Source organism: Puma concolor, chromosome C1 (genome assembly GCF_028749965.1).
Source record: "Puma concolor isolate L17-30 chromosome C1, mPumCon1.1.hap2, whole genome shotgun sequence".
In the NCBI taxonomy this organism is placed as follows: Eukaryota; Metazoa; Chordata; class Mammalia; order Carnivora; family Felidae; genus Puma; species Puma concolor.
This window is the reverse complement of record NC_141674.1, coordinates 18,417,237-18,441,801: the sequence shown is the minus strand read 5'-3', so window position 1 is coordinate 18,441,801 and position 24,565 is coordinate 18,417,237. Positions and strand designations below refer to the sequence as shown.

General features: G+C 40.1%; 1 protein-coding gene across 9 annotated transcripts in view; it reads right to left on the bottom strand.

Moving 5' to 3' along the window:
* Positions 1 to 4,441: 4,441 nt before the first annotated feature.
* Positions 4,442 to 24,565, bottom strand: part of SRRM1 (serine and arginine repetitive matrix 1) — a 32,094-nt gene continuing 11,970 nt past the window's right edge. For 4 of the 9 annotated variants that reach the window (XM_086716062.1, XM_086716064.1, XM_086716069.1 and 1 more), the window contains 9 exons: positions 19,641 to 19,721; positions 18,528 to 18,614; positions 15,636 to 15,780; positions 15,203 to 15,244; positions 11,103 to 11,213; positions 8,578 to 9,042; positions 7,809 to 8,004; positions 6,086 to 6,295; positions 4,442 to 5,271 (listed from right to left, as the gene is read on the bottom strand). In XM_086716062.1, coding sequence (XP_086572188.1) covers positions 5,167 to 5,271; positions 6,086 to 6,295; positions 7,809 to 8,004; positions 8,578 to 9,042; positions 11,103 to 11,213; positions 15,203 to 15,244; positions 15,636 to 15,780; positions 18,528 to 18,614; positions 19,641 to 19,721 — 1,442 coding nt within the window. In that variant the 3' untranslated portion in view covers positions 4,442 to 5,166. The remainder of the gene's footprint in view (positions 5,272 to 6,085; positions 6,296 to 7,808; positions 8,005 to 8,577; positions 9,043 to 11,102; positions 11,214 to 15,202; positions 15,245 to 15,635; positions 15,781 to 18,527; positions 18,615 to 19,640; positions 19,722 to 24,565) is intronic. The other 5 variants (XM_086716063.1, XM_086716065.1, XM_086716066.1 and 2 more) reach the window with 4 other exon arrangements.

Below are 24,565 nucleotides of genomic sequence, written 5' to 3'. Positions count from 1 at the left end.
CTGCTTCCTCTGGTTAGCAGAGTCCACAGCCCTCTGCACGGATGCTGCCACTCTCCAGGATCTTGGGAGCATGCTGGCTGCCCCTCCCCTCTGATACACCTGCAATAAAAGGGGATCTTGGCAAAAACCTTTTAGGATATACTAGACAGATCTATTGAGAAAAAGATTGGGTTCTTTATCAGATGGTAGGAGGGACAGTATTTTTTTTTTTTTTTTAGTGTCTTTATTTGAGACAGACAGAAACAGAGCATGAGCAGGAGAGGGGCAGGGAGAGAGGGAGACACAGAATGTGAAGCAGGCTCCAGGCTCTGAGCTGTCAGCACACAGCCCTACGCGGGGCTCGAACCCAGACTGTGAGGTCATGACCCAAGCTGAAGTCGGACGCCCAACCGACTGAGCCACCCAGGTGCCCCGGGACAGTACTTTGTTTTTAATTTATTTTGAGAGAGAGAGAGAGAGAGAGTGAGAGTGAGAGTGAGAGAGCGAGCAGGGGAGGGGCAGAGACAGAGGGGGAGAGAAAGAGTCCCAAGCAGGCTCTGCACTGCCAGTGCGGAGCCCGACATGGAACTTGAACCCACAAACCGTGAGATCATGACCTGAGCTGAAATCAAGAGTTGGATGCCTAACCAGCTGAACCACCCAGGCGCCAGAGGAAGGACAATATTAACTAGACCTGCATCTACCCCTTACCTTAAGCAAGTCACACTGTCTGAGTCTTCTGATCTTCTTTATAAGAAGGGAACTAATTTTTGTTTAGCCCCAACCTGTGCAGGGAGTATGAGCACATGTCAAAGCACTTTACAAATGAATTATTAGCTCTCCTCTACAGACCCTGAGAGACCTGGATCCAACCTACAGAAATTTCAGAAAAATCTTCATGTAGATACAAACCAGCTTAAAAGAGTGCTATGGTGTATCGACAAATGAAGAGATGCTCAACATCACCAGCCATCAGGGAAATGCAAATCAAACCACAGTGACACCAACTAGGCTGGTGATAACAAATTGATACATAACAAGTGCTGGTAAGAATGCGGAAAAATTAGAACCCTTATACACTCCACGTAGGAATGTAAGATGGTGAGCTGCTTTGGGAAGGTCTAGCAGTTTCTAAAAAAGTTAAGTTACAGTATGACCCAGCAATTCCACTCCTAGGTGTATATACCCAAGAGAAAACATGTCCACATAAAAACTTACATGCAAATGTTCTTAGCAGCTTTATTCTTAATAGCCTGAAAGTGGAAACAGCCCAAATGTCCAGCTGATGGAGGGACAAACAAAATGTGATATAACCACATAAGGGAATACTATTTGGGAATTAAAGAAATGAAGTCCTGGGGTGCCTGGGTGGCTCAGTCGACTGAACGTCCGACTCTTGATTTTGGTCATGATCTCACGGTTTGTGGAATCGAGCCCCGCGTCTGGCTCTGCGTACTGACAATGCAAAGCCTGCTTGGAGTTCTCGCTCTCTCAAAATAAATAAATAAACTTAAAAAAAAAAAAAAAAAAAGTACCACCATGGTTGAACCTTAAAACATTATGCTAAATGAAAGAAGCCAGATACAAAAGGCCACATCTTGTGTGATTCCAATGAAATGTCCAGAATAGATGGATATATAGATGGGAGGTAGTTGTCAGGGGCTGGGGCTGAGGGGACTGTCAAGAGAATGAGAAGTGAACGCTACTGGGCAGCAGGTTTCTTTTTAGGACAATGAAAATGTTCTGGAATAGACAGTGGTGATAGTTGCACAACCTCGTGAATATACTAAATACCAATGAGTTGTATACTTTAAAATAGGAAATTTTAGGCTGAGTTACAACAAAAAGGAAGAAAATTGCATTGAATAGGGCGGTGATTGGTTAAAATCTTTTGTAGACGTGTAAACTAAAATTTGCATTACTAAAATGGATCCATGTGCTTAGCTAAAAAGTTGGGAACCTTTCTTTGTGCTATCAGTGGATTATACGTATCAACTAACACATTTAAAAAACCCTGAAACCACTCTGAGGTAGATTCCACCATTACTTCCCTTATAGAAGAGGAAATGGCAGGACTTAGGTCAAGTACAACTTGATGGAGGTTACACAGAAGGCTACGGTAGAAACCTTGGTCTACCAGAGTCTGTATGACGTTCTGTCCACTACGAAGTGTCTGCATGGTTACAGCCCCAGCGGGCAAATACTCCTTGGTGGCAGCAATCGCGGTCTTTTCATTTTCTTTACCTCAAACCCTACTTGCACCTGGCAAGTGCAGAGACAAGTCAGTTAAATGCATTCATCCATTTGTCAAATATCTGTGCTTCTACTGTGTAGCAGGCACTGGGAACACGGTCAGAGTTCCTAGGGACCAAAAACACGATCATTTCAGGTACTAATAATTGCTATATATGAAGACAAAGAAGGGGAGTTCAGGAAGACTGAGGAAAGCCAAGGAAGGAGATAAGCCACAAGGTCAGGAGCAGTGTCTCCCAGATGAAGGAACAGTGGCTGTGAAGGTCCTGAAAGAGCAACCAACTTTGATGGGTCACAGGGAGAGCAAGGTAGCAGGTTCGGCGCGAGACTGAAGGATGGAGGAGGTTGCCAAAGCAGACTCAACCCGGTGTGTCAGGTCTGGGAGGCCACAGTAAAAAATGTGGATTTTCCTCAGGGGCAGGAAGCTATCAGAGGGTCTTGAGCAGTACTGTGATCTGACTTAGGACTTGGGAACGGGATGGCCTCTGTGCCTAAGTACTGGAGCGTAGACGACACTGCTCCTAACAGTAGTCACTCCAACTCTGAGTAAATGAAGTCGACGTGGACCGAAAGAAGAAGATGGGGAGAAGACCAGAGGGCGGCATCAAAAATACTCTACTTTGGATACGTTCAGTATCTCTTTTAGACCCCCGAAGCGAGGTAACCAGTAGGTGGCTGGACAGGGTCTAGGTGAGGGGGAAGTTCAGACTAGAAAGTAACCGACAAACTAACAGAAAGAGGACATTTAAAGTCAAGGGATGAGGAATTAAATGTAGGGAAATCCACCAAGGACTAAGACAAACTTCCATCACGTTATGTTTGAAAGAAGCCATTAGATATAAAAGGACCAACTGATGAGACACGAGGGAAACTAGGGTTGAAACCAGTGGCATCTCCTAGCACCCAAGTGCAGTGTTTCAAAGGAGGCATGAGCGACTGAGCCAAATCCAGCCAAAGGCCAGTAAAGGATCAAGAACCGATCTTTCAGTTTGGCAGAATGGAGGCTACTGCTAACCCTACCGAGCAATCTCAAGTGGAGAATGAAGGCATACTGAATGAACGGGAAAAGTAAATAAATGGACCGACCGAATGAATGACTGGCTAGATAGGTCCAAGTACCCAGTGATGCACACTGGTTAGCTCACACTGGAAGGGATTAAGTCATCAACGACCATTTTAGAAACTGCACATTCTGCGCTTTCCTTAAATAACAGAATTATAAAATCGAAAGGAAGTTACGTGAAAGATGCTTAGACTTAAGTTACAGCACACACATAAGATTCTGTTACGATCATAGATTCTAGTTCACTACAGAAGCAGCTTCATTAACTGAGCTTCTGCCTTTTTACAAATTACTCTAAAAACCCACGGTAAAAACAGCCCCTTTATGACCATGTCCTTCAGGTAAAAACCATCCCACAGAAGTTTCCTGAAGTTAAGATGTGTAGGCATTTTCTTTTTTTTTTTTTTTTTTTTTTTTTTTTTTTAATTTTTTTTTTTTTTCAACGTTTTATTTTATTTTTGGGACAGAGAGAGACAGAGCATGAACGGGGGAGGAGCAGAGAGAGAGGGAGACACAGAATCGGAAACAGGCTCCAGGCTCTGAGCCGTCAGCCCAGAGCCTGACGCGGGGCTCGAACTCACGGACCGCGAGATCGTGACCTGGCTGAAGTCGGACGCTTAACCGACTGCGCCACCCAGGCGCCCCGGCATTTTCTATGTGTAGGCATATACATAGATACTGCTCTGCTTGAGGTGCCGAGTCGACTCTGCCCTGTCCGTTATATATTACCATACACTCGCCCTTCATAGCACGTACCACATCAATTAAAATAAAGACGGCAGAATAATTTCACCACCTTTTACTTTCCTTGCTCAATCTTTACTGTGTCAAAGGTGCCAAGAGGGTAAAAATATAGGCTTAACTGTAACATTTTTTTAAAAAAGGCGAGTTCCCACAGTATTGAGACGATTAAGTAAAAGTGAGTGGCAAACGTTTTTAAATTTAGAAATTTATTCTGTTTAATCCACAAGCTTTATATAGCTTTAGTTTAAAAAAAAAAAAAAACAAAAAAACAAAACAAAAACAGTGAAAACAAGACACTATTTCAAAGTCTGGGCCCTTCCAGCCTTCCAAATATGAGAGAGCTCTGAAAGTTGTATATACCAGTTGGAAGAACAAGACAAAATTATGAATGGAGCCGTGACATTTCATAAAACAAACTTTTATATAACTGAAGGATCCTTCCTGGGACTAGTTAATTGCCTTTACACAAAAAACACAACAGAATAGAATGAAATTCCAGTGTTCCAAATCAACTTGTTACACATCCATATAAACCCACAGTGTCCTGGCAAACAACATGCTTTCATTTTCCGTCTCATCCTAGAGCTCGAATCTGGATTCATTTCAGCAGAGACTCCACAGGCAACAGGAAAGATTGTGGCATCAAAATGTTCATTTATACTTTTGTGGTAGTTCAACAGTGGTCTTATTTCTGGGCTAGCTTGCAAACCATACAAGGTTGGAAGCATCATAACTTAAATGGGTGCTAAGACTCAAATGAGAAAAAATAAAGGGGAAAAAAAAAACCGAAAAGAAAGGAAAACCTCTGGGAATAGCCAAGGCCTTTAAAGAAACCATAAGAATGCCAACAATATTGAAACCCCCTTTTTTAAAAAGGGGATTTTTTTTGGCTTAAAATATTTCACTCTAAATGAAATTTATGTCAGCTGTCAATGAAAGAATGTCACTAATACACTGTGGACACCTTTTGCAATGTAAATCCATGCCCTTTTTTTTTACATGGTGAACTTCAACCTAGCAATTATTACAACAAATGTTATAGTCTAAAGCTCAAACACATTTTAGCAATTTTGAAATTGAATTGCGTACAAACCAAATAAAATGTACATCGTAACACACATTCCCACCTAAGACTGTGGGGACACTTGAGCCTTCCGCATCGACCTCAGCGCCTTTTCACGCAGGTGCTTTTCTAAGTCATCGAGGTTGTCTTCGGGCTCACTTTCGGTCTCCTAAAACCAGAGGAGTCACACTGGTGAGTCTTGAGAAACTGGCGAAAAGGTGTGGGGTGCAGGGCAGAGCCACATCGTGGCAGCAGCTGCACAACTCTATGAATACACTAAAAACCCCTGAATCATATAGTTTCTTTTTTTTTTAAGTTTTATTTTTGGGGCGCCAGGGTGGGTCAGTCGGTTGAGCGTCCAACTTCTGCTCGGGTCACGGTCTCATGGTGAATTCAAGCCCCGCATCGGGTTTGCTGCTGTTGGCACAGAACCCACTTTGCATCCTCTCTTCCCCCTTCTCTGTCCCTCCCCTGCTCGCGCTCTCCCTCTCAAAACTAAACTAAAAAAATGTTAAAAGCGTTATTTTTAAGTAATCTCCACCCACAACGTGGGGGTCAAACTCACGACCCTCAAGATCAAGAGTTGCATACTCTACCAACTAAGCCAACCAGGTGCTTCTGAATCACGCACTGTCAATGAGTAGATGGCATGTTAATTATACCTTAAAGTTATTTTTTAAATACACATTAAGCTTTTGGTAGCCATTCATACTCTTTTCCTTAGTCTTGGCAAATTCCTGTTCTTGGTAGATCATCAAGGAATAGACCAGAAGACAGCTAACAGCCAAGGAGTCAATTACTGTAAAAAATTAGTTAGGATGCCTGGGTGGCTCAGTCAGTTAAGCATCTGACTTCGGCTCAGGTCGTGATCTCACGGTTCGTGAGCTTGAGCCCCGCTTCTCCGTCCCTCGCCCACTTGTGCCCTCTCTCAAAATCAAATATCTGGCCATCTGTATAAACGGCAAGACAACATCCATACACACCTTCTTAGGCTCGGGCTCCGCTTCTGGTTCCTCCTGTGCTGATGTGGTTGTGGGAGCAGCAATGGCTGCAGGGGTTACAGCAGCCGCAGCGGCTGCAGCCACGGCCTTTTCCTTCTTGTGTTTTTTGTGCTTCTTGTGCTTCTTATCCTTTTTGTGTTTCTTGTCCTTCTTTTTCTTCTTTTTCTTTCCACCTCCTTCTGGGTCTGAGTTCTAAAAATCCAGAAAAGTAACAAAAATAAAATCAACCTAAAATTTTGGCCAACTTAACATTTTATTCCTTCAAGATAATAACTAAATGGACAAATCCCAGGATTTCTTAAGGCTTCGGGGAGTGGAAAAGCCCAAGGCCAATTCCTACCAAGAAAACGATTTCTGGAGAGGAGAACCACAATGAAAGCAAAGATGCTCCTCGTGGATTTTAAGAGTCAGAATGGACCCCGAAGGAACGGATTCTATATGATTTTCCCCAACTAACTTCACATTACACCAGGTCTCCAAGCCACAAGCTGCAAGTCAGGGCTCCAGGATCCGGGGACACCTCCAGATGTAAGGAAAAGCAGCACGTGCAAAGGAAAAGATGTCTCTGAACTCAACTGGGTCTGAGGTGAATTCTGGCTCCCGAACCTGTTAATCATCTGACCTCAGACAAATCCCCTTTTTCTGAGCCCCTTTTGTCAACCTAAAGTTGGTTCAGCAATCCCTGATAAAGCTGTTAGAAGAATCAAATGGGTATATCTGTAAACCATCCACAATAAGAGCCCAAAAGGTAGCAGGATTTGAAGAAATACAGCTATTGTTCTAAACATACGCTTGTATGAATGCCAGGTCTCTAGCCACCGTATGGCTTCTCTTATCTCTAGAATGGAGGTAGCGTGCTTGTCAATGCATACGGTTGACCCTTGAACAATGTGGGGGATAAGGGGTAAATCCCCCACATAGTTTTGAAAATCTGCAGTAACTTTGGACTCCCCGTCCCCAAACTTAACTACTAACAGCCTAGGTAGACCAGACGCCTTATTGGTAAGTTGATTAACACGTATTTTGTATGTTAAACATATACTGTATTCTTACAATACAGTGAACTAGAGAAAAGTAAATATTAAGAAAAGCGTAAGGAAGAGGAAACACATGCACAGTGCTGTTCTGTACTGATCAAAAAGACTCCACAGAGAAGTGGCCCTGCCCCACGTTGCTCAAGGGTCAGCTGTTTCCCACTTCAGCCAGTAATTCTCAGGCTTTACGACTCATTTTTTGTTAAAGAAGTAAATGTATTTCCTATTGAAGAAAAAAGAAGAGCACTACATGCAAAGAAAAATTAAGATTACTCATCGTTTCTCTTTCTAACATATAACCACTGTTAACATTAGAATTTTTTCCTTTATGACAAAGGAGCCATACTAACACACACGATCTAATTTTGAAAGTTTTACTGATTCTGTGATCTTAAGAGTCCCCAAATGTGTCGAAAAGCAGAAATACAGTCCAATTTTAATCACCAAGGTTACAAAATTTAACAGTATTAGACATAATGTCAATTAGTGGGTGGCTAGAATATTAAGCATGGACTATGATGCAACCACCACCACTTAATCTGTGCTTCCTTGAAGTCCATCTGAACTAAAGAAAATGCTGCTGCTCTGAGCCACAAAAAAACAAAAAAAAACTGTCTTTGCTTCCAAGTGACCACATAAAATTATAAAGATAAAACAGGGCAGACACATACCCTTGCCGGAGATGGGCTTGGTGTCGGGCTTTTAGCCTTTTTGACCGGTACCGCTGGTGACCAGTTGGTAGAGGGTGACTGAGACTGGACAGGAGACTGAGGTGCTGGGGGTTTTTTAACTGCCGGCTCAGGAGATCCTGAGACAGATCGGGAGGATGAAACCCTCCTTACAGACTGAGGGCTTGGTGAGGCAGCCCTAGAAATAGAGGGGAAGAACAAAACATTTAATATCCAAGGACAAAGGTCTTTCCCAAGAGAAAATAACCCACTTCCATTATATAACCAAGTCACACACTTTTAAATATTTTAGAGTACTTAGTTTGCTAGATGATTCTACTAACATGTATCACCTAAGTCTCCTGGAGAGTAGTTTAAGTCCCATAATCCTCTATCCATTGTTAATACTTCCTATATGAAATTAAGAATGCCCAATTCCTTGTAATCAAGACTGCTTTTATCAGTCATACATAGCCGTGCAAGAAATGTTCTATGCATTACTTCAGAGTTCAGTTTTGGAAACACACATCCCTCAATAAACCAGACAACCCCTAAGAACCAAGTAAAATCCTATGGCATTTAGTGTGTGCCAAAAGGAACTATCCTGAAAACAGAAAACGAATCTGCAAATAGTACCTTTAACCTGCCTCACAAGCCTGTATTCCCACCAGCTTATTTTCTGTAATTTCTCAGTGAAGGGAAAAAAGGCTTCCAAACATAAAAGGCTATGCAAATTAGTGTTCCCAACCAAAAAAGCATAAAATATTTTTACTTCTTTGTCTTTTTGGGTTCCGGAGTCCTGGAGACTCTCCTAATGGGCCTAGTACTTGGAGATGGGGACTGCCTTCTTTGGGGTGATGATGATGCTCCTCTTCGAACAGGTGGAGGACTTGAGGAGGTTTGAGGAGCTCGAGGCCGTGGTGAGGGCGAATGCCGTTTGTTTGGTTGTGGTGACCGGGGCTCCCGGGTAGATCGGCTCGGGGAAGACCCTTTCCTATGCTTTGATGATAACGAAGGCGAACGTCTCTTGGTGACCGGGGAGCTTCTTTGTTTGGGAGGTGGAGAATGGGAGACCCGGCGCTTTGGTGGTGGAGATGGCGATGCCCTACGTTTAGGAGGGGGAGGTGGAGAAGCCGTTCTTCTCTTTGGAGGCGGAGAAGGAGAGTATCTCCTCTGTATTGGAGGAGAGTATCTTCTTGGGGAAGGTGAGCGGCGCCGGGGGGGAGGAGAAGGAGTCCTAGGAAAAATACACCATTAAGTCGGAAGGGCCAGTAGAATAAGGCAACAGGATGCACAGAAAACTAACCAGCAGTTATGGCGCCACTGTAGTTAGCACCAGGCAGAAAGTGTTTCCAATTAAAAATTGGAATTAATTAAAAATTAATTAATTTAAAAAATATTTAATTGGAAACACTATGCCTTTATCCTCATTTAAAGAAAAAGAAATCACTTAGTGGGTTTATCCTAGATGACTATAAAAGAGGACATTCTGCTTAATGGAGAAATCTGAAGTTTTTGGAATTAAAGTTTATTATGTCATTTAACGTAATCCATATGGAATCTGAATGTTTTTTTGAGAAGAGAATCTTGCATAAACTGAACATCCTTATCATCATGCAATAGCTAGCCAAATACATTAGCAGGACTCTACTATGGGCAACTTAGGATATCTGTACTTTATTTTATTTTTTTAGTGTTTACTTATTTTTAAGACAGGGAGAGAGAGAGAGAGCGCGCGTGCGCGCGGGGGGGGCCAGAGGGCAGAGACACACGATCCGAAGCAGGATCCAGGCTCTGAGCTGTCAGCACAGAGCCCGACGCGGGGCTTGAACTCACAAGCTGTGAGAACATGACCTGAGCCAAAGTCAGCCGCCCAACCGACTGAGCCACCTAGGAGCCCCAGGAAATCTATACTTTAAAGAGCTCTTCTATGTGGTGCTCTCTTGAGCTGGCATTTAGACTTAGTATTAATAACAAGAGTTCACTTGCACAAGTTTTAAAAGATATCTCTACACCCACCCCACCCTGCCAAGGACAGACTTGCATTTTATGTCTCAAAAACCACTTTTCACTGTAAGTCTACCTACTAGAACAATGCTTCGCTGAGGAAGTCCAAGCTGGACTTCCTCTTAATGCTTATTTCCTACATAATCCTCACATGCCTCTTTAAAAATTAGACCTGAATAGAACATTCAGTTCCAACTGCCTAATTTGCTCCTGAAATGTTCAGACCTTGAGCTAAAAATATCTTCAGCTTTACAATAGACCACTTTTTGTTCAACATGGTAATGGGAACCTCCATTTCCTCACCTGAAAAATGGGAACAATACCACCTACCAAGCAAGTTCACCTCAAGGACTAGAGATGAAGTATATAAAACACCTACAGCACTTTACCTGGCATATAACGGGCACTCATATTGCTTGGTAACGTATTTGAGTAATATCATTACAAATCTTTTTCCCTTTATTTTGAAACCATTTCGATTTACGGAAGAGTTACAAAAATAATGGAGAGTTGCCACTTAACAGCTCACGTAACCACAAAAAAATTATCCAAATTATGAAATTAATCCTAGCACTAACTTGGTATTAACTAAAATACAACTCCACAGTTTCCCACTAATGCCTCTTTTCTGTTCCAGGTTCTAAAAATCAGAATTCTACATTATATTTAGTTATCATGCGTCCTTAGTTTCTGCCAATACATAACTATTCCTGTCTTACGTGACTGGTGTTTTTAAAGAGTACTAGTCGGTTACCTTGTAGAATATCCTTCAATTGGGTTTGTCTGATATATCCTAATAAATTTGACTGAGGTTCTGTAGAATTGGTAAGGCTGCTACAGAGGTATCTGGGAATTATATAATACCACTATGTGTTACTGCTAACTTTGAATCCTTACTTAAGGAGGTATCTGACAGAATTCCGCACTGTAAACTTAGTATTTTTCCCTTTATAATCACTAAATAGAGTGACTTCACCTTTTAATTTAACATCTTTGTTGACATGTGATTCACACACCTTAAAATATAACCATTTTAGGGGCGCCTGGGTGGCTCAGTCAGGTAAGCATCTGACTTTAGCTCAGGTCATGATGTCATGGCTCATTCGAGCCCTGCGTCAGGCTCTGTGCTGACAGCTCGGAGCCTGAAGCCTGCTTCCGATTCTGTGTCTCCCTCTCTCTGCCCCTCCCCTGCTTGTAGTCTGTCTCTCTTTCTCAAAAATAAACATTAAAAAAAAAAAAAAAAAGTTAAGTTGTTCCCATCAGCTACAACTAGCAAATCTGATAAAATACCTTCGTCGAGGTGGCGGTGTGGGAGACCTGCGCCTTCGAGGAGGAGGGGCAGGAGAAGGAGAACGGCGCCTTCTGGTGGGTGGTGGGGAGGGGGTCCTCCTCCGTCTACCACTAAAAAAAAAAAAAAATTACAAGTTATTTGGAGTCAGCAGCATTTACAATTAAGTGATCCAGATGATATAGTTTTAATCATTGTTAACCAAAAGTGCAGTCAACTGTTCCTCTATCCCTCAGAGCAATGTTTTTCATACTAAACAGGATCATTAGCAAGGCTCTGTCTGAGAACCAGCATTTTAGAAAATCATAATTTTACTTGTTAACGGTAAATTTTGTTTTGTAAAATTTTTGTTTCAGTATATACATATGCAGAGTCTGGGTCATGATATAGAAATTCTCAACATGACACAGGGTAAAAAAAAAGTTCGAAAACACTGCCTGAAAGCATTGGAATGCACATCAGTTACCTAGGAGACTAATCTGAGTCTGTGCTCACCAGGCCCAGACTACGTATGGTCTAGCCAGTATATGCTAAAAAGGCTCTCTAGGTGATTGTTTCCTTATTAGAAACAGAACAACTGCTTTAAAACCCAGAAAAGTTCAATGTTCTAACTCAGAAATTTTAAATTTGGGGACTTATGGCCCCAGATCTATATGTCACTGTTCCAAGTTCTCGATTTTTAAAAATGTATTTCCACTATTCAAGAGTTGGCTTACTATTAACTAAAAACACTATCTCAAAAACAAAGGATTAAAAATTGAGCACTAAAGCTATCATTGGGAGCAGTGTGGTTGAAACACAATCTTAGGAACCTTAATTCTGAGCTGTTACACACTTAACAAACACAAATGCACACATGAAAAATAAAATTGTATCAACTGGACTAACTCATAGCAATCTCCCCAGATTTATATTAAAATATACACCAAGCCAGTTTGCCATAATCACATAATGTAGTTTTCAACTTCTTGCCCAGCATAGGACTGAGGTTTCCTGTGAATCTGGAAATGTTTTCTACAGTTTACTAGTCTTGATCTCCCTTTAAAACTAAAGAGTGCTCTGTTACTAACAGAACAGAAAAAATTCTGAAATTCATTTAAATTTTATTTTCACAATTTAATTTTCAATTTCAATTTGTTTATGCCTCGTGGGGACTAAGACTTCACTTGGAACAGATTTATAATAAACTACAAAAGGCAATCTATCTAGACAGAAGAGCTTTGGATGAAATGAAATGTAGATACTGAACTACTAATTATACGAAAATACAGTAAAGGAGAAACCACTTTACTAGCGGGGTTAACCTGAGAATTACAGGACCTGGGGAGACAAGATGACCACAGTACTGATTCAACAGGTAAGTAAGATTTCAAATAGGAGAAGACATTTGGGTTTTAACTTAAAAAGAAGAAAGAAAAGTTTACAGGTGCAAACTTAGAAAATGAAGTGATATAAAGAACTCCCAATGTTATCAGTAAATATAATAACCTACTGTTGATATATGTTGATTACTGTTGATTATGTAACTTCTCTTTAAATCTAACCAGAAACTCTCATTAAAAAATTGGGACTCAGATTAGAATCTATTATGATACACTAATGGCCTGAGATATTTATTTTGTGCCTCATCTTCACTTGTAAAATGAAAGGCTCAGAGGAACCAAAAGGTCCCTTCCAGTGAGGACCTTCAATGTCCTGTTTCTATGTAGGAAAATAACCAAAAAGAACAAATAACACCATAACCAAACTAGCATAACTTAAGGAATGCCAGAAAAATCTAAAAATCGCTTAAGACTGGAGTCTTGACACCACACGGTTCTCTATGATCCGAAGGCTACAGAGTTCTACCTGAGCTGGTAAGGCACACATTTTAAGAGTTAAAACAAAAAGCTGATTTCTTTGAGATCAATCTATTTCAATTTTTCCGTATATGCCAAAAAAAAAAAAAAAAAAAGAAAAAAAAAATGACATAAATGTCAGGTTTAATGTATTTCCAAGATTTGGTCAAGCTTGTTCACTGTATTATTCGAAATTCTGAATCCTGAATAGATTTCATCCGCTTAATCTAACAACAGAAAGCTAAGCATTTTCTAGTGTTACTCTGAATGATGCCAAGCTAAGCTTTCAACTGCGTGCAGAAATTGAGTAGGAAGTGTGCCCTCAAATTGCGTGAGAACCGGTTTCAGTAAGTCTCAATATGTGATGTCACTAACCCTCAAGTATGCAGGAAGACAGGTTTTATCAGAAAGGGCCAGCCTGCTCTCAGAACAACCTCACTTCACTAGCCATGCTGGTAATGAAGACAAGAAAGAGAGATGTGATGCCAACCTCTTAATACTATGATCAATGTACCTCGTTATCCTTTAAGTTGAGGAGTGTTCGATCCCAGAGACACTCCCAGAGACACGTGTTTCAAACATGGAAAATGTTACTTTGTCAAAATTTAAACTTAACATAGGAAATAATAAAAAAAAAAACAAAACAGGCTGTATGTCCCCTCTTAAAAATACAGTAACTACTGAGATGCCTGGCTGGCTCAGTCAGTGGAGTGTGTGACTCTTGATCAAGGGGTTGTGATCAAGCCCCGTGTTGAGTGTAGAGATTACTTAAAAAAATAAAATCTTAAAAATAAACAGAATAAATACTGAAGCATGATTCCAAAGAATTCTTCCTCCATCTTTAAATCCTGGACACCTGATAGCCAATTTCTAACATCACTAAAACTCGAGGCCTTTTTAAAGAGGAAAACCAAAACACCCTGGAGCAGGATAATAAACGTCAGTGTTGCGGAGAAATTGCTTTCTAACATAGAAAGTAGTTCCCGAACAGGTGGAAAAAAGAAATCTTACCACTAACCTGATTTTGTAAAGCAACTTTTTAGCTGCTGTACTAGACTTTTCACAGAAGTCAGGGGTAATTATGGCTGGAAACCGAATACCTTAGCATCTAAGTTTATCTTTCTCTTAAAGGTTTTTTATTTTTTATTGTCAAGTATTCTGCAGCACAAATACACTACTTTGTTCCATCGCAAACATTGCTGACTAGTTCCTAAGAATCTTTCCAAGAGAACTCTTACTAATTGAGACTACCTAAAACAAAACAGTTTCAAAAAGTGAGCCATAAATAGGACAATGTGATCATTTCAGGAAAGATACTCAGAAATTCAGCAGCAGCTTAAGACCCCCCCTTCCCCCCAAGCAGAAGACCAGTGAAGACAGTATAACGGTATAATGCCAATAGCACAGGTCGAAGATCTGGCTTTGTCACTTCACTTACTACCCTAACAAACTCCTTTTACCACTTCTGGGCCTGTTTTCTTTTTCTCACTTAATGGGATAAGCTACAATTAGAGATTTCTATTTCTATTTATTAAGCTCTAAAATGTTATGTTTTACAATCCCACAGATACCTGATCAAAAAGGTTCAATAAAAATATGCAACCTACTTTCCTACTGTGGGAAACACTCAACAGAGCCAGAGCCTCACTTTCATCGTTAGTCTTTCTAGTCTTTCCCAAATTTTTGTCTACCCTAAAGTCATCACAAAGTCCCTCCCCACTAAATCTAAGGAGCAATTTTTATTATCCTATCTCTTGGAAAATATCCAAGTACTGTAATTGCACAAAAATCTAAGCTCAAATGGTACTCTAAAATGAACACTGTGACGGGGGTGCCTGGGTGGCGCAGTCGGTTAAGCGTCCGACTTCAGCCAGGTCACGATCTCGCGGTCCAGGTCATGATCTCGGGGTCCGTGAGTTCGAGCCCCGCGTCAGGCTCTGGGCTGATGGCTCGGAGCCTGGAGTCTGTTTCCGATTCTGTGTCTCCCTCTCTCTCTGCCCCTCCCCTGTTCATGCTCTGTCTCTCTCTGTCCCAAAAATAAATAAAAACGTTGAAAAAAAAAAATTTAAAATGAACACTGTGTAAGTCTATCATTAATTTGACATGTAAAGAAATATACTTTTAATAAACTTAAACATCTGAGGAACTTCTCCACAACCATACCCACTGTATACCTAGGAATGGCATCAGGTTACCTAAACAGCAAATTAAGTCACTAAAACTTTGACATGTAACCCTAATTTACAAAGTAGCGTCTAACCAACCTTTTAGTCATTGGCGATTGCCATCGCTTTCCCATTTGCATCCTGAGAGCAGTGGAGAAAAACAAAGGTCAAGAATTCCATTCACCAAATTATTTACTTCAATGGAGTTAAGTATCACTAATGAAGATTCATTTTTTTTTTTTTTTACATGTTCAAAGATATTCAGAAGTTAATGCTATGATTTAACTGATCTAGTCATGCAGACATATGACATGGTGGTACAAAACTTAACATCTCATTACTAGTAGTAACCACCAAATAAAGCAAAGAAAAATTCCAAAACCTCCCAAATCTGACCACCTCCTTCTAGGAGCCCTTGAAATGAAGGAATTAACCAATTTCTAAAATAAACCTGTAGCCCATCCCATAAGTTATGAAGTTTCATCACAACTACACAGAACACCAGTGAAGACTACTGAAGAAAAGACATTACCGAGGGGAAGTCTCTTTCTGGCGCTTTCGAGGTGATGGAGAGGCACTCCGGGAAGGGGAATGTCTCCGCCGCCTGCCTACCTCACCATTCTTCACATGGGACCTTTTGGGTCGCTCATCTTCTGAGGAAGAAGAGGAGCCAGAATCTATAATTACACAATAAAGAAAAAACCACATTACACCTATGCTTAAGAGTCTGCCCACATTTTCTGAATCTAAGTAGATAGGAGTGTCCAAATTAGCAAGTTAAGTCCCTAATGTAGCGAGCACGTATGTAAGCCATCAGTTCTAAACAAAGGTTACTATCAATATATGGCCAATGACTTGAAAGCCAAGCATAAACATATATTATTATACAATCATATAAATCATTCCCATAGCACACTCCAACAAGACATAAGCGTCCCTTAAGAATCTAGTCATCTGCCAAATAATTAAGCTTAAAAAGCATTTCAAGTGGGGCACCTGGGTGGCTCAGTCAGTTGAGCATCTGATTCTTGATTTTGGCTCAGGTCATGATCTCATGGTTTGTGAGTTCAAGTCATGCCATCGGGGATCTCTCTGCTTGGGATTCTCTCTCTCCCTCTCTCTCTGTCCCTTCCCCACTCATGTGCTCTCTCAAAATTAACAAACATTAAAAAAAAGCACTTCAAGCAATTACTTGATTCTTTTACTTTAAGCACTTATTTTTAATTTTTAATGTTTATTCATTTTTGAGAGAGACATAGTGTGAGTGGGGGAGGGGCAGAGAGAGAGGGAGACACAGAATCTGAAGCAGGCTCCAGGCTCTGAGTTGTCAGCACAGAACCTGAAGCGGGGCTCGAACCCATGAACTGTGAGATCATGACCTGAGCTGATGTTGGATACTTAATCAACTGAGCCACCCAGGTGCCCTGAGCACTTATTTAAAAAAAAAAAAAAAAAAAAATTTTTTTTTAAGGCACTTTTAAAGCTACTGAAAGTCATCTTAGGGTCTGAAGAACTTATTTCCACATCCCTAGCACTTATCATACAAACAAACAAAAAAAATGTATGTAACAAGCCTTTCCTTACAGGCCTGGTAGCAAACGTCCAGGACTGCAAAGAGAAAAACTTCCAACTGTTTGCACAGGGTTTCCTGAACTTAAAATAACAATTATTCCCAAATATCAAAACTTACATTTGAAGTAAAGTCCCAAGCACCAAAAAACACCCAAGACCTACATGCATTTTAAAACCTTTCTATGATTAACTTCATGTTAAAAGAACTGCAAAAGCTCTATGGCTTTTAACAGACCCAATGCCGCTGTGGGGTGTTTTTGTCTCTATCTTATAATTGAAAAGCAAAAATAGCACATCTAGACTTGGTCACAAAGACCCACTGAGCTAATATAATTAATTTTTATTAATTAAATAACAAATATTATTTACTCATTACACACAGAAAAACCCAGAAACAACCTAAATGTCTAAGTAGGTGACTGACTCAATAAATCACAGTACGTTATTATAATAAAAAAAGTTTTGGTGATTTAAAAAATTAGATCTATGAACAGGGAAAAATATCTCTATTAAGTTAAAAAGGGAGACAACATAATCTAAAGTTTGAGCTTACGTACTTTTTTTGTTTTGTTTTTTTGCCTATTTTTTTAAATGTTTATTTTTGAAGAGAGACAGAGTGTGAGTGGGGGAGGGGCAGAGAGAGAGAGGGAGACACAGAATCCAAAGCAGGCTCCGGGCTCTGACCTGTCAGCCCAGAGCTGATGTGGGGCTCGAACCCACAAACTGTGAGATCATGACCTGAGCCGGAGTTGGGTCGCTTAACCGATTGAGCCACCCAGGTGCCCGTTTTTTGCCAATTTAAACCACAGATCCGCATACGTGGCACAGAAAATTTCTGAACGAAGACTTTAGGGAGGGGCACCTGGGTGGCTCAGTCAGTTGAGCGTCTGACTCTTAATTTCCGCTCAGGTCATGATCTCGAGGTTCATGGGTTCGAGCCCTGCCTCACCCTCTGTGCTGACAACGTAGAGCCTACTTTGGATCCTCTGTTGCCACTCTCTCTGCCCCATTTACGCATGCAGGCGTACTCTCTCTCTCAAAAATAAACAAACATTAAAAAAAAAAAAAAAAGCTTTAAGGAGTAACACTAGAGATTGGGAAAAGAAATCCACTTTTCCTGGGCACCTGGGTGGCTCAGTTGGTCAAGCATCTGACTTCAGCTCAGGTCATGATCTTACAGTTTGTGGGTATGAGCACCACATTGGGCTCTGTGCTGACAGCTTAAAGCCTGAAGCCTGCTTTGAATTCTGTGTCTCCCTCTCTCTCTCTGCCCCTTCCTTGCTCATGCTGTCTCTCTCTCTCAAAAATAAATAAAAATGTAGGGCGCCTGGGTGGCGCAGTCGGTTAAAGCGTCCGACTTCAGCCAGGTCACGATCTCGCGGTCTGTGAGTTCGAGCCCCGCGTCGGGCTCTGGGCTGATGGCTCAGAGCCTGGAGCCTGTTTCTGATTCTGTGTCTCCCTCTCTCTCTGCCCCTCCCCCGTTCATGCTCTGTCTCTCTCTGTCCCAAAAAAATAAGTAAACGTTAAAATAAATAAATAAATAAATAAATAAATAAATAAATAAATAAAAATGTTTAAAAACATTAAAAAAAAAAATCTACTTTCCCAAATTTTATACCTCTGTTTTTACTTTTGTACTATAAAGGTCTACTATGTTCATAACAACTTAAAAGAAAATTAAACTTTAAGACTGAAAACTAAAAACCAAAAACTAATACTTCCTCCCCTTAAAGAGATTTCCATGTAAGCACATATTTTTCCTAAGTACACTCACTACACTGATGGATATTTATATTTTAAGTAGTTTTCATCAGGAAATACAGGTAGAAAACAGATGAATCCATGTCCATACCAGATGAAGACTGCTGGTTCTGTCGTCTGTACTGACGTCTCTGCTGCACAGAATCTGCTGCAGCCATTTTGCCACCTTTCTCTTCTTCTGAAAGATGGATGCATTTAGAAAAGTGTTTCTTTAGTTACACATACAGAACACGTAACATACTTGAAATGGAAAATGGTCTCTTACACTTTTATCCGATTGGGTCAAGCAATACAACCACACACACACACACACACACACACACACACACTTTTTAACAACAACCACAAAAAGCTTAAAATCCCAATTTAAAATGCTGACTTTAAGGGTGCCTGGGTGGTTGAACATCCAACTTTGGCTCAGGTCATGATCTCATGGCCTGTGGGTTCGAGCCCGTCTGGCTTTGTGCTGACAGCTCAGAGCCTGGAGACTGCTTCGAATTCTGTGTCTCCCCATCTCTGTCCCTCCCCCACTCACACTCTCTCTCTCTCTCAAAAATAAACATTAAAAATACAAACAAATAAATAAAAATAAATAAAAAGCTGACTTTAGACTATGTTCACTAAATATAATAAAAATAAACTTATTTACTATAGGTCAAGTTAAGCACTAAGAACTTTATAAGCATTATTTCAGTTAATTGTCAAAAGCCTAAAGGATGATACTGTTACCTGCATTTCAGATTTAAGAAATGAGACTCAAATAAATTAAGTAATTAAACAAAAAAAGTAGTTACGTAGTGGGGCACCTGGGTGGCTCTGTGGGTTAAGCCTCTGACTTCAGCTCAGGTCATGATCTCACGGTTTGTGAGTTCAAGCCCCACGTCAGGCTCTGTGCTGACAGCTCAGAGCCTGGAGCCTGCTTCGGACTCTGTGTCTCCTTCTCTCTCTGCCCCTCCCCAACTTGTGCTCTTTCTCTCTATATCTCTCAAAAAATAAATAAATGTAAAAAAAAAAAAAAAAATTAAAAAAAAAAAAAAAAGTAGTTAAGTAGTGAAGCTGGGGATTCAACCCAGGTAGGTCTGACTTCAGAACCATAGCTCTTAACCACTAAGTCATATTCTATAATTAATCTTTAACCAGAGGGGCTGACCAAATGTGCAAAAAATATAATTCAGCTCAAACAAAAAAACACACGAAAACTTACCCGATTCAGATAACTCTACTTTTCTAGGCTTAGGTGCTGGTGAAGGGGACTCTCTTTTCTCAGTACCTTTGTGTTTTGTCACTAAAAATAATGAGAAAAAAAACCACCTTACATATAAGGAATAGCAAAACAACAAAAAACAAAGCTACCTCACAAGACACTGTCTTAATGGCAGAAAGACTATTCTTATAAAGAATTTACTGCTAATTACATAATTCCACGAGATCTTGTCATTATCTCAACACTACCTGAAGGGAAGCAAGCATTTTTAGACGTTTGGTGAAAAGCTTAAAAGGTTCCATAATGATTTTTGAATCTTAAGATTCTCCCAAGAGAAATGCCAGTTAAGAGAAATCAGGAGTTGCTGTTTCTCAGCAACAAAACCTCTGCATAGAAGATCTGTGTAACCTTCAACTCAATAAACCTCTGGGTTCCACCCCACAACCTAAATCACATGCGCTCAACTACACAGGCCCCATCAGCACAAGAGCTTTCAAGCACCTGCTATAGGTGGGTTCAGAAAAGTAGTAAAAAATGATACATGGTTAAGAAATAAGATTTGATGAAATCTTCAGAGAAAGAAATTTGTTCCGGAGAAGAGGGAGGAGTTGGCTACCAAGAGACTAAAGACTCTATGTAGAAATACAACCTTCATAATAGCATGAGGGATTTAAACTACCTATAAAAAAAGTAAGCCCTCACAATAACAAAAATAATTAAACACTATGGCTGAAGGATTCTTGCCAAAGCTTAAAAAGGGGGGAGGGGGCAGGAGCTCTGAAATATACCTAAGGTAGTAAGAGAGCTATGAGCACCTTATAAGTAACCCAACCTCTCTTTTCCAAGTTGCATGGAAAATTATTATGCAACAATCTTTTGTATGCTTGCTGTATTAAGTAGTTGTTGCTGTTGCTAGTAATACCACCTCCCCCACCCCCCTGCCCAATTTACAAGAGGAGAAATGTGAGGCTTAAAAAGCAGTAACTTCAACCACAGTCACATAGATAATTAAAGTGAACTAGGATCTGAACCCAAGACTCTATTTCTAGAGCATAGGCTTTAATTTCCACCAATTTATAATTTCCGCCCTATTTATAATATCCGTCCACGCCTTCAACTAAAATCAAAAGTATACACAGATATAACCAGTAAGCTTACCACAGATTAACCTGAAATATCATTTGAGAGCATCCTGCTAAAAACTAAATTTGAAGACAGATATGATCCCCTAAGGACCCTCATATCTGTTTTGTTTGACTAAAGCAATTACCATGGGATGTTGACCTAGAATGCAAATATATTTCATTTAACACTCTTCTTCAGAATGCTGTAAAGGCTTAGTCTAAGGGGCAGTAACTTAGAGAGCTAGTGATCTAAAACAGAAAGCTCATCTTTGCTAAAGTACTGAAACTGAAGAATTTACCACAATACTTCAAAAATGATCTGCATTTTACTAATTATTCTAACTAGTGTTTTGGACAAACTACTGGATTGGGTAAAAAATGGTTAATATCTAATCAGTTATCATGAAATATAGCAGCAAGGGGTGCTTAAGTGGCTCAGTCAAGGCATCTGACTCTTGATTTCAGATCATGATCTCATGGTTCAAGAGTTCGAGACCCATGGTCAGGCTCTGTGCTGGCAATGTGGAGCCTGCTTGAGATTCTCTCTCTCCTTCTCTCTCTGCCCCTCCCTGCTCACTCGCTCTCCATCTAAATAAATAAACTTAAAAAAATATTTAAAAAGGGGGTGCCTGGGTGGCTCAGTTGGTTAAGTGTCCCGACTTTGGCTCAGGTCACGATCCTGCAGTTCACAAGTTCGAGCCCCATGTTGGGCTTTGTGATGACAGCTTGGAACCTGGAGCCTGGCTCCAAATTCTGTGTCTCTCACTATCTCTGCCCTTCCCCCGCTCGCGTGTGTGTGCATGTGTGTGTGCACGCTCTCTTGCAAAGATAAACATAAAAAACTATTAAAAAATACTTTAAAAACCACAGCAGCAAAAGTGTACTCAAAACGTGTATTTTAACAAATTCAAAGACATAAAATACACATGCTTTTAAATAAAACTTTTAAGGACTTGAGGCTATTTTTCTGGTCTGTATTCTCCACTTCAAAGTGTCAGTTAATCTTCAATTCTTGAAAAATTATTAGAGGCATCCAGTTACTTATACCCCCCCCCCCCCATGTCTAAGTTACTTCCTAAAAGAACTGGGTTCTAAAATGTGTTTAGAAGCTGTCTAAATGTCAGAATGCATTTTCCCCTATGATACACTAAAAATGTGGTTATATCTGCAAGATAGTTGGCAAATGCCAACTGAATAAACACCACTGAACTAGAACATACACATTTTTCCCCCACAGAAATACACATTTGGAGTTTTATCTTGATCCAATCTCTTTAGCTAATGGTTTAAAGTCTATTATCAATATATTCATACCATTAAAATAAGTATCTATTATATATGCCTACTCTGGCTTAATATGACTGAATCATTGCATTATTAACATAGTTAATGTTTCATCAGAGTTTGTTGATCTAAAGAAGATCTGATAGTTTATTATGTTAATGTTTTATTTTTAGTATTCAAGGGGCAAAATCATTCTAGCATAAAGTCAGAAATCTTCTAAGTCAACTGTAAAACCAGAACTTTAAGTTTACTTCAATAGTCCTATTAATTATTAATCTCCCAGACTTGTCCAAAAGATCACTTGTAAAGTTACTGTTACTAGAACTGGTAAAATAATTTTGTCTGCAGAATACAGTTTATATAGCTAAATGGATCTCATCCTAAAATCACAATAGATATAGATCCTCTGTAAACATATTTCATTAAATATCTCACTGATTTCAACACACTGCTTTATGTACTAAGATAATGCCAGTTTAACTAACATGCCACTGATTACAAAATGCTTCCTGAAGACCCTTTCGGATGAGAATGTACAATGTACTCCACAAATTATTCACCTTTAAATTCCCCAAAATACTTTGCCTGCCTCCCTCCCACTCCATTTGCTCAATATTAAAAGTCCCGATTGGTAACTACTACAGTAAAATCTATTATATTTCAATGGTGTCACTGATCTTATAAGCAGTGGAGTGTTGCAAGAAAGGAATTTCTGAAATCATCCTACCAGGTACAGAATCTAAAGTTAAAGTTGCACCTTGCCCTCCATCTCCCCACTCCAGACATCAAAACAAGCTTTTTGAGGTAGGAAAGCTGGGCAAAGTATACATTTTTCAACTGGGAAATGAGAACCCAAATTTTAGACCTGGCTGGTTGACTTTGACCAAATCACTTAACCTGAGAACCTGTTTCTTGATGACAATCTCAAAAATCTGTTCTACCTCTGAAATTTCATCACCGGGGACTGGGATCGTTTTACCATAAAAAGTTACCTCCAAGTAGTCAGAGCCAAATTCAGCTTAAGGACACGAGGCAGTCTCTGACTCTACTGCCCACAGTGCCTTTCTTTGGTTGTGTTTTGTTTGCACATGGAAGACCTGCTCCAGAATCCATAGGAACATAACTAGCTCTTCGTCTTCACCAGGACTTATTTTATTTCTCTCCAACGTGCGTATCTACCATGAATTTTTTTTTTTTTTTTAAGTACTGGCCCACTCCCTTGACAATGTATCAGGACACAAGAGGTTAGTGCCTATGCCCTCTGCAAAAAGTGAACTCTTATCTACTTTAACAAAGACTCAATCCTCCCGTTCAGATACTTTTATTACTCTTTGGCTATATCATACCTTGCTATGTTTTTTGCAAAGGAACAGGTGGGAACTTTTATAATAATTTTTCACTAGAGAGCTTTCTGGCTCCAAAGGAAGGACAAAAAAATATGCAGAAGTACAAATACTTAACATACTGGACACAGTTGCTAGAAACCACTGAAATTTTCCTATTTGTCATCCTTGTCAAAAAGGTACGAACTGAAGGTAATACGGGACACGAGGTTATGAAAATAAGTGATCCTAAGGCCCCCTCCCATACTTAAATTAGGTCTAAACCTGGAAGACTCAAATGTTTTTCTGTTCTTATCCAGGTGTCCATCTAGGTCTAAAGAGCCAAAGCAACAAAAATGACCATAGAATAATTAATTACCCAATTAAGATTCAGAAAATAATCTACACATTACTTGTTATAGGTGACAGCATTACCTGCCAGTTCCCCTGTCACTCTGCTAGCTTGTCTATACCTCAAAGTCAAAATTTTGCCCATCCCCATTTTCTTTGTTCTAACCTGAAAATTTAGATGTGATCAGAGCAAGCCCAGTATATATTAACCTACAGGCTGCTTCTTAAAGATCAATTACTACAGCAGCTTTTAGGATTTCCCCTGCCCCACTACTCACCCTTCAGGCTATCATCTCAGCCCTCAGCACCAGAGGCCCAATTCAAATAGATCCTACCGCCTTTCTCCATGTGTATTTAACCCAAAGGAACAAACTCCAATACACCACAACCTTCACTCAGACTAATACGGCATTCTACTTGCCTGGCCAGATCACAGATCATAAATTCCTCAGAAATCAATCTGCAGAATAAAGCAAGGACAACACTCAGAAGAACCCTGCCTGGAGCCTAAATTAAAAAACAAACAGGCTTTTAAGGGGACACCATGTTCTTCCCTAGCGAGCACAATGTGGCCAAGAAAGAACTCAAACAGAATATGGAGTCCTCAAATAAGATATCAAACAAAAAAATCTTCAGGGGAAAAAAATTAACTGGTCTCATAGTAATAAAATGATCCCTTATCATGACAACAGGGACTTTGATAAGCTCCCCCAACTCAGCCCACGGCTGCTAATGAATGTATTTCTCCACCTACTCAATGCCAAAGGCAACTGCTAAAAACAAGTTTACACATAAACTCTGTTTCAACAAACCCCAAGAACTTAAAGAGGAAAGGGTGAAAAGC